General features: G+C 37.6%; 1 protein-coding gene across 1 annotated transcript; it reads right to left on the bottom strand.

The window, feature by feature from the left end:
* Nucleotides 1-2543: 2543 nt before the first annotated feature.
* Nucleotides 2544-9945, bottom strand: LOC106062269 (uncharacterized). Its single transcript, XM_013220537.2, has 3 exons — nucleotides 9458-9945; nucleotides 7183-7254; nucleotides 2544-3477 (listed from the first exon to the last, which is right to left on the bottom strand). The coding sequence occupies exons 1-3, from the start codon at nucleotides 9626-9628 to the stop codon at nucleotides 3148-3150; spliced, it is 573 nt and encodes a 190-aa protein (XP_013075991.2). The 5' UTR covers nucleotides 9629-9945; the 3' UTR covers nucleotides 2544-3147.
* Nucleotides 9946-11164: the final 1219 nt, after the last annotated feature.

Genomic DNA, 11164 nt, shown 5'->3' with positions numbered 1-11164 from the left:
CATGCTTTTAGCCTTCTCAATACGCTATGATCTTATTTTTATGGACCAGTTGGAAAGGGGTGAGGGAAATATATCGGGGTATCTGGGTGATCGCTTTTTTAATTATTTTTTTTTTAAAGGGAATGGGGAACGACCTGATTTCGAACTTGTGGGCTAAAGCTTTCTCAGGCTTCTCAAGCCAAGTTTGCCTCGATAATCAAGTCTATGAAAACTCAAATAGGGTAACAGAGAACGATAGTTTAAGATAATACAAGTCAGAAACATTGCTCCAGGTTTAAAAATTAATTTATCTGTCCAGATCTTTCAAACCAAGTGTGCTGTTAACTTCATTCACACTTCTCGAACAGTTCGAAGTTTGATCTCCATGTTAATCTGTTTAAATCCTCTCTGCAAAGTTCATTCTCTTCTGAAGAAGAAATGCTTTTATTTCAGTCAACATTGAGCCCTGTTCCTAAAGTTTTCTCTCACTAACCAGCAAACCTTGAATTTTCAGAAGATGTGCATTATACTCGACTCTCTACCCCACTTAGTAATCTTTTAAACTGGCGATGGTAAAAACTTTAGCTACAGTGGAGTAGATAATCTTTATCACCAAATGCCAATACTTTGCAAATTTCTTCAGTCAAATGTCTACGCACACTGTGCTTGCTAATGTACAGTACAACAACTGGTAAAAGCATGGTAAAAGTATCGTACACTTTTTTTTTTCAAAATAGCGACAAACTCATTTTCGCATGTCATACTTTTCTCGATCTTGATCTGTTGAAAATGAAAACGAGACTTTTTCTAATGGAGTTAAATGCTTTTTTACGCCCTTGTCTTTTCAGTGGTAATAATCCCCAAAGTTCCTCTTAAGGCCTTTAGTGTATAGATATTTCACGAAAGAATTGCTTCACCGTCGTCGCCACGGTCGCTAACTGACAGAGTAAAACATTTTTTAAACCTATGTACCTTTGCTGCTTTGTCAAATAGATGCCGCCGAAATGCAGTGATTCAAGAGATGATGCACATGTTTGCGAGTGACTATCTCTGCTCAAGTTTCATATAGGCTATATGAACTAGTCTCTTACAAGGCACGTTAGTAATAGTATTCCGTGCCTGCACTAAACGTGCAAGAGCCGCAGCCTAGGAATCAGAGTTGCAGGCGTCTAGCAAGTAGCAGTTTGCGACAACTGAGTTATTGTATAACAGACTTTGATATTTTGTGCAGTAAAACTTCATTAAAGGCTGGTTATTGTATAACATTGCAAGACTTTAAGTGTCTAATTTAGATTTGGTTGAGTGATTTGAATTAGTACTGATAAACAGCCAATGCTATTTTACCAGGTTTATTATAAAAATAAACCACAGATTTCCTAGAGTTAAGCTAGAGTTAGTGTACTTAAGGTACAAGGTGCGTTGGTCCGACCACATACCAGACACAGAAATCTTAAAGATGTCCAACATGAACAGTATCAATGTGACAGTGAAAAGGTCCCAACTTCGATGGGCGTGACATGTAGTCCGCATGCCAGACAATCGTCTCCCCAAACGACTTCTGTACGGGGAGCTGTGAGCAGGAAAGTGATCACAGGCATGTCAATACAAGCGTTACAAAGACACCCTCAAAGAGCTCCTTCAAGGAATGCGATATCGACATTTACGGCTGGGAAGCACTAGCTCTCAATCGCTCCTCATGGCGTGAAGCTGTGAGTCTCGGAGTATCAAGATTTGAGGCAAGAAGAGTGGCCAGGGTGAAAGAGTGCCGAGCCAATAAAAAGCTGAGAGAAGAAGCAGGCCTATCTGCAACTGACCAAACACACTCATGCCACGTATGCGGCCGGCTTTTTAAGCGGAGATTGGACTGTACAGTCACCTTCGAGTGCATAGGAAATGAGCTCATCTTCGATCACGAAGGAGGAACTTTATACTTTAAGGACACAACACAAGTTTTAACGAATACATATAGGCCTACATTTTAGTTCTGAAATATATGTGTGTAGATCTTGTGACACTGAAAAACAAAAATCCCTACAATATTAATCCTTCATTAATCCTAGTTACAGTATAGAGAAAATATCTAGGTCTTGTCGGATTGTACACCTCCGCTATCTTGATGTACCAATGTTTTTCACAGACTGCGTAGTTCTATGCATAGCACACCAAGAGTCGAAGACCATGCAAATGTAAAACCTTTTCAAACAGATAATTTCAGAGCCTCAATATTTTTTTGGTAAACATCGAGAGGCTAAGTACGCTTGAAATTGGCTTGGCTACTTATGAAGGATGCTCGAAGTTCGACACCCGACTCGAGCATAGTTGTGTTTACTGAGCGCTAATGGCAGCACAGAAAATCCTTCGAGATACACCTTCGCCCTATTGGTCCACAAATGAGATTGGACCATAGCGCTCTGAGCATGCTATAATCATGAAGTAGCGCTATATAAAAGCTATGCTTATTATTATTATTATTATGTACATCATTTCTGAACCATAGAGCCGACAAGTATACTAGTATTTGAAGTAATATATTCATGAAAGGTAAACCAAAATTAAAACACTTGTTAAATGTACAAGTCCATTTTATTATGAAATATTTAATTCGCTAATATACATATTTTGCAACCTCGAGAAAGAATTTAACATGACCTAAAAATTTATAAAATATCAAAATTATAGTCTATCAATGTATCTACACAACAAAATATAAGTTTAAAGCAACGAGATTAAACATAAAATGTGAACAAACAAATACTGAACACATCTATCAGAAAGAAACATTAAAGAGTAACTATGGCAATATCTGTTTTCACAACACTACTAAGCATGTACACTTCAGACCAAGTATAGTTTATATAGATCTACCTTTTCTAGGCTTTTACTGAACTTCACATAAGAAATTTATACCAGGCACTATTATAAAATTAATCTTTTACCATAACATTTTTTTACATAGGGAATATTAAGTGTATATATTAGAAAATGCATTTTTAAAAGATAAAATAGTTATGACTAATTTTTAAAAAAAAGACAAAAATAAAATGTTTGTAAAAATTTAGTTTCTGTAAAATATTGCATTGACCTTTTTAAAAGAAAATCCCTTCCTGACTAAACTAGATTTTCGTTTCAGGTTAAACACCAGCAAATAACGCTAGTAGGAACAAATAATTATACAGGATCTATCTGAAAGTCCAAACGCGTCCGATTTTCTCTGTTTCTGTCAAGGATAATGTTGATATTCAAATCCAGTTTGACCAATGCTTTTATAAGTAGATTGAATTCATTCATTAAGTCAATTATTCTGATGAACAGTTTGTACTGGCAAGCACGTTTAATGGACAATGCCAACCCTGGACGTTCTGCCATGATGGAGCGCATAATAGCTTTACACAAGCACATAACATGCACTGCTTCTTGTAAAAGGCCTAGTTTGGTAGCTTCCCTTCTGTCTTCATCCGTGAGCTCTAGTCTTCGTTTCTTGGGAATGTAAAGGTATCTCTGAAAATAAAAATAAAAATGTTAATGAATGATGGTAACTAGATTGTAGTCGCTGTGCTACCTGTATCATCGCTGTGCTACCTGCGTCATCGCTGTGCTACCTGCGTCATCGCTGTTCTACCTGCCTCCTCGCCGTTCTACCTGCCTCCTCGCAGTGCTACCTGCCTCCTCGCCGTGCTACCTGCCTCCTCGCCGTGCTACCTGCCTCCTCGCCAAGCTACCTGCCTCCTCGCCAAGCTACCTGCCTCCTCACCAAGCTACCTGCCTCCTCACCAAGCTTCTAAAATGTGTCTTCATTTATCTAACTAAATTTGCACTAACTAGAAGTGTAGAACAAAAACAAAAAACAAAAAAATACTAAAAAAATAAAAAAATCAAAGCTTATCGAAATTACAACTATATCTCTACAATGTAGAAGTTAATTGACTAATTGGTTCTTTTAATTTATTCATGTTCTCTTAGGTACAATAAATAATTGTTAAAAGTTTCAACTTGATCCAAGAATGGGTGTGGGAGAAATAACGTGTACAATTATCTAAGGGGACAAAATCCTACATAGTTAACGATATCTAAATATTGAAGAATTTACACACAAATTAACAAAACAACATTAGCTCATTTTTTTAAATTAATTCACGTCTTGTCTACGCCGATGAATGATAGTGCAACATTTCGACTTGATCAGAGAATGGGTCTGGGAGAAATAACGTATTCAAACTTTTGATCAGAGAATGGGTCTGGGAGAAATAACGTATTCAAACTTTTGATCAGAGAATGCGTCTGGGAGAAATAACGTATTCAAACTTTTGATCAGAGAATGGGTCTGGGAGAAATAACGTATTCAAACTTTTGATCAGAGAATGGGTCTGGGAGAAATAACGTATTCAAACTTTTGATCAGAGAATGGGTCTGGGAGAAATAACGTATTCAAACTTTTGATCAGAGAATGGGTCTGGGAGAAATAACGTATTCAAACTTTTGATCAGAGAATGGGTCTGGGAGAAATAACGTATTCAAACTTTTGATCAGAGAATGGGTCTGGGAGAAATAACGTATTCAAACTTTTGATCAGAGAATGGGTCTGGGAGAAATAACGTATTCAAACTTTTGATCAGAGAATGGGTCTGGGAGAAATAACATTCAAACTTTTGATCAGAGAATGGGTCTGGGAGAAATAACGTATTCAAACTTTTGATCAGAGAATGGGTCTGGGAGAAATAACGTATTCAAACTTTTGATCAGAGAATGGGTCTGGGAGAAATAACATATTCAAACTTTTGACCAGAGAATGGGTCTGGGAGAAATAACGTATTCAAACTTTTGATCAGAGAATGGGTCTGGGAGAAATAACGTATTCAAACTTTTGACCAGAGAATGGGTCTGGGAGAAATAACGTATTCAAACTTTTGACCAGAGAATGGGTCTGGGAGATATAACGTATTCAAACTTTTGATCAGAGAATGGGTCTGGGAGAAATAACGTATTCAAACTTTTGATCAGAGAATGGGTCTGGGAGAAATAACGTATTCAAACTTTTGATCAGAGAATGGGTCTGGGAGAAATAACGTATTCAAACTTTTGATCAGAGAATGGGTCTGGGAGAAATAACGTATTCAAACTTTTGATCAGAGAATGGGTCTGGGAGAAATAACGTATTCAAACTTTTGATCAGAGAATGGGTCTGGGAGAAATAACGTATTCAAACTTTTGATCAGAGAATGGGTCTGGGAGAAATAACGTATTCAAACTTTTGATCAGAGAATGGGTCTGGGAGAAATAACGTATTCAAACTTTTGATCAGAGAATGGGTCTGGGAGAAATAACGTATTCAAACTTTTGATCAGAGAATGGGTCTGGGAGAAATAACGTATTCAAACTTTTGATCAGAGAATGGGTCTGGGAGAAATAACGTATTCAAACTTTTGATCAGAGAATGGGTCTGGGAGAAATAACGTATTCAAACTTTTGATCAGAGAATGGGTCTGGGAGAAATAACATTCCAACTTTTGATCAGAGAATGGGTCTGGGAGAAATAACGTATTCAAACTTTTGATCAGAGAATGGGTCTGGGAGAAATAACGTATTCAAACTTTTGATCAGAGAATGGGTCTGGGAGAAATAACGTATTCAAACTTTTGACCAGAGAATGGGTCTGGGAGAAATAACGTATTCAAACTTTTGATCAGAGAATGGGTCTGGGAGAAATAACGTATTCAAACTTTTGACCAGAGAATGGGTCTGGGAGAAATAACGTATTCAAACTTTTGACCAGAGAATGGGTCTGGGAGATATAACGTATTCAAACTTTTGATCAGAGAATGGGTCTGGGAGAAATAACGTATTCAAACTTTTGATCAGAGAATGGGTCTGGGAGAAATAACGTATTCAAACTTTTGATCAGAGAATGGGTCTGGGAGAAATAACGTATTCAAACTTTTGATCAGAGAATGGGTCTGGGAGAAATAACGTATTCAAACTTTTGATCAGAGAATGGGTCTGGGAGAAATAACGTATTCAAACTTTTGATCAGAGAATGGGTCTGGGAGAAATAACGTATTCAAACTTTTGATCAGAGAATGGGTCTGGGAGAAATAACGTATTCAAACTTTTGATCAGAGAATGGGTCTGGGAGAAATAACGTATTCAAACTTTTGATCAGAGAATGGGTCTGGGAGAAATAACGTATTCAAACTTTTGATCAGAGAATGGGTCTGGGAGAAATAACGTATTCAAACTTTTGATCAGAGAATGGGTCTGGGAGAAATAACATTCAAACTTTTGATCAGAGAATGGGTCTGGGAGAAATAACGTATTCAAACTTTTGATCAGAGAATGGGTCTGGGAGAAATAACGTATTCAAACTTTTGATCAGAGAATGGGTCTGGGAGAAATAACATATTCAAACTTTTGACCAGAGAATGGGTCTGGGAGAAATAACGTATTCAAACTTTTGATCAGAGAATGGGTCTGGGAGAAATAACGTATTCAAACTTTTGACCAGAGAATGGGTCTGGGAGAAATAACGTATTCAAACTTTTGACCAGAGAATGGGTCTGGGAGATATAACGTATTCAAACTTTTGATCAGAGAATGGGTCTGGGAGAAATAACGTATTCAAACTTTTGATCAGAGAATGGGTCTGGGAGAAATAACGTATTCAAACTTTTGATCAGAGAATGGGTCTGGGAGAAATAACGTATTCAAACTTTTGATCAGAGAATGGGTCTGGGAGAAATAACGTATTCAAACTTTTGATCAGAGAATGGGTCTGGGAGAAATAACGTATTCAAACTTTTGATCAGAGAATGGGTCTGGGAGAAATAACGTATTCAAACTTTTGATCAGAGAATGGGTCTGGGAGAAATAACGTATTCAAACTTTTGATCAGAGAATGGGTCTGGGAGAAATAACGTATTCAAACTTTTGATCAGAGAATGGGTCTGGGAGAAATAACGTATTCAAACTTTTGATCAGAGAATGGGTCTGGGAGAAATAACGTATTCAAACTTTTGATCAGAGAATGGGTCTGGGAGAAATAACGTATTCAAACTTTTGACCAGACAGAGTGAGTTGATACAAGCCTAAAAATATGTCCTTACTAAACCATACTATTGTGTCCTTACTTAAGCTGTATAAACATTGTCATACTAGTTTATCTAAATAGGTCGCTGGTATGTGTCCGTATTTAATTAATTAAGCCCTTACTTCTTGACGATCAACGATTCTTTGCTTCAAAGTCCTCTTTTTTTTCTGTATCATCGGCGTAGGTACAGAGATCTGGATGTAACAACAAAGATTTAGAGATTACAAAACGTGGAAAACCTGATTTTTTTCTATGCAATCTAGAAAAAAAACGCATTAGACCAGTGATTCCCAAATTGGTCTGTATAGACCGCCAGGGGTCTACGAGGACTTCCAAGGGGTCTACGGAAGTGAAAAAATAATTTAGGGGTCTATGGCCTGTAAATGGGGGTCTACGATAGTGGATCTCATTGAAGCATTCCATTAATGAAACTAATGAAATGTACTCATAAACAATATTGCCATTTTATTATGAAATGCTTTTTTTTTTTTGTTGATTCAATTCATGTAATACATATTTATTTTGCTTCATTTTAATTTGAATTTCATCCATGAATGGCCGAGAAATAAAAAAAAAAGATCTTAAAGATCTAAACTTGAATTTCCCCCCCCCCCCCCCCCCCCCCAAAAATGCAGGGTGGTTACCGACAACTGGAAAACATGGCAAGGGGTCGACGAGACAAAAAAAAGTTTGGGAACCACTGCATTAGACTTTCACTCTACGAATTGTAACATTTTTTTTTTAAACAAATGGGAAACAAACTAGCGGTAATGAAGGAGATTTTATACCAATATCGACTGTTAGCATTGAGATATTTTTAACATTATAGCTTCTATTTTTTTTTTCATTTAGTTGGCTACAGAGTAGTTCAATTTAGCGTCCTTGACATTGGTTAGTTTATTGAGAAACTGTCCAATGTTTACACCGGAAGAGACAACAAGAAGGATGAATCGATGGTTGGATAATATACCATTACAGTAAACAAAGAAAAACCGGACAGTTTCACATTTTATTTCAATGCTACCCGGACGGAGGACACGACCTCAAAATTGAAAATAGGCCAGTCGTCTGGTGACAGCCTCAACCGACCAGAAAAAGAAAATCTGGCGATGTTTTGAACATCCACACCAATGCCTGCCAATGGAAAGTTGCGCAGATGACGTAATTTTCTCTTTTGAAGGACCGTCAATGATTTCGATAATCACATATAATATTTAATGTAATACAACTGCACAATAATAGAGAATCATCTGATAAACTAAGTTGCTATAAAAATATAAAGTTTAACTACAGGCAATTAATAGTTTGATTTGACAAAACTTTATATTCTATATTCTTAGAGCAGGATTATCCTTTGTTGCCGAGTTGAACCCGCCAGCAATCTATAGCCAGAAAATCTCTTGTAGAGGAGAATAATCGTCTTTAAAAATCCACGGATGACTTTAAAAATCCACGGGGGATAACTTAAGGCAAGCCTAAACTAAAATGTTTGGGATAATCCTTACCAACGTCCGATGTAACTGTAATGAAATGGAGAACAGGATACTTGACAGGTTCTCAAGTTTTAACATTAAAACCTAGAAAAAAACTTGTTTAAAATATAAACACTGTCTTGAATGACTAGGAGGAAGCCTGGGCATTAGTTCCGATCGGAACACTCGCCCACACACCAATCAGCCAATGTACATTATTTCTAGCAGGTGAGCATGCACTAACAAAAGACAACTTTCGGACCTTGCTATCTATACAGCAGATGATGTAAAGGTTTTGTTTCTGTGTCCGACGGTCAACAAGGGTTTGATGTGGCCAGCACAACGACCAACCGAATTTACTTTCCCCAACTAATGTCAGGTACCCATTAGAGTTGGGTGGACTCAGGGGTGTCCTTAAAAATCCAAAAGTTCTAAATACCACCCATCAATATTTGAACCCAAAATCCCTGGGTTCGGAAGCCAAGCACTTTTACTATTTAGCCAGCATGCAAGCACTATGTATATACTATTGATTTTAATATTATTCTTGACTTAAACTTGTTTGGCTGCAGTGTTTCATTGATGTTTGCTGGCCACATTTCAAGAACACTGCCAAATGTCATTTTATTTACACAAACGTTAAAAAACACATAACGTATTTACGTCGGACTGGGGTAGATGATGTAGAGGTCATCTGTTTCTGTGGCCTACGGTTAACGAGGGTGTCATGTGGCCAGCACAACGACCAACCGTCTTTACTTTTACCCTGACTAGAGCTGGTTGGAGAGGCGTACAAAGATCCCGAAATTAAAAATACCAGTCTTCACCAGGATTCGAACCCGGGACTCTTGGTTCAGAAGCTAAGTGCTTTACTGCTCAGTCACAGAGCCTCCTTACTCAAAATTTGATAGAAAAAAAAACTTACTCGTTTTCTGGATGTTGAGCGTTTTCGTTTTCTTGACCGAGTGCATTCCCTTGAAATTGGTGTTATGATTGATTGGTCTCCAAATGTTTCTTCATATTGAAAATCCATGAGGATTGTAGTTGGGGAAACCCAATCTGGACCATCTTCACTACACCTGGTAATGAGTTCCATTTGCTTGCTCAAGTTAACTAGTTCAATACTTTGTGAGATTGGAATGGCTTGGAAACTACTTCAATACTCTGTCAGACTGGATTCGACTGGGAACAAAAGTGTCCAATGGCTTTGTGCAAAACGAAGGGATTTATAACAAGACGTTTTCTCAATAGTGACCTGCAAGTGGAAATGACTCAGTTTTGAGATGAATATTTTTATGTAGGTCAGGGCTGGAAACCACGAGCAAGTCAAATTAATCATTTCGAAATTCTTCATTTACGATTGGCTGGAGAAAGCGTCTTCTTCGTGTGTGGACGTCTCGACAATATCATTGGCGATCTGTTGGACTTCCACGTGGACACATTCGTCCCTACTGGTCATGACACAACGGAATTTAAATTCGTTCCTAGTGTGTAGCCTATAACACATCAAGATTCAACACATTTGTTTATACTCAGTGATTTCCAAAGTGGTCTATATAGACCGCCAGGGGTCTACGAGGACTTCCAAGGGGTCTACGGAAGTGAAAAAATAAATTGGGGGTCTACGAAGGCGGATCTCATTTAAACATGTCCATAAATGAAATTAACTCATACACAATATTGAAATTTTTATTATCAAATGCTTTTTTTTTTTGTTGATTCAAATCATGTAATACATATTTATTTTGCTTCATTTTAATTTGAATTTCATCCATGAATGGCCGAGAAATAACTAAAAAAAAAAAATCTGAACTTGAATCCCCTCCCCCCCCCCCCCCCCCCCCCCCAAAAAAAAAATGCAGGGTGGTCTACTGACAACTGGAAAACATGGCAAGGGGTCTACGAGACAAAAAAGTTTGGGAACCATCGGTTTATACTGTGTATGACACACACACACAAATAATACCTTCGTTTATACTATGGCCTTCAAAGGAAAGCGCAGCACGTTTACATGTCATACAGACTTCAAGCAGACATGCCAGGAAAATATATTCCGTAGAGCTGGAAACTATGCAAGAAGCAATTAAGTTTGCTAGTGGTAATGATGGAATGGAAGCCATTTATTTTTTAGCTTGACTGTAAAAGTAGCTTACAGCCAAGTCGAAGGACATTTTTACAATAAACCAGCCCAATGAGATAGACTTACATGTTTAAAGTGTTGCTTCATCTTGGCATGTGCCCGTATCAGATGATTTGCACGCTGGACTGTCGTTCGGACTTGTCGATGGTCCCGGGTTCATACCCTGACCACTGCCATCCCCCGTCATCCTGCGGGAGGTTTGAACTAGGAATTAGATTATCTTCAAAACATGTAAAAGCTTTTTTTATTTACACTACTTCCAGAATACTTCCATAAGAGGCTTCCTTATAACACGATATATTTTTGTTTTGTGGACGACTATTTCAGACCCAGTTTATAGAAATGAAATCCAAAGTTTTGACTGAATCTATTCTATATATAAATGATGGAAAAAAGTAGAAACTAGAAAATAGCTATATGTATAAAGAATATTCCCCAGGCTTGGAAACATTATCTAAGACAAGCTGGTTGCAAGCTACTGAGCTTTAATGT

This window comes from Biomphalaria glabrata, chromosome 9 (genome assembly GCF_947242115.1).
Source record: "Biomphalaria glabrata chromosome 9, xgBioGlab47.1, whole genome shotgun sequence".
In the NCBI taxonomy this organism is placed as follows: domain Eukaryota; kingdom Metazoa; phylum Mollusca; class Gastropoda; family Planorbidae; genus Biomphalaria; species Biomphalaria glabrata.
The sequence above is the reverse complement of the archived record's forward strand: the minus strand, read 5'-3'. Positions and strand labels throughout refer to the sequence as shown.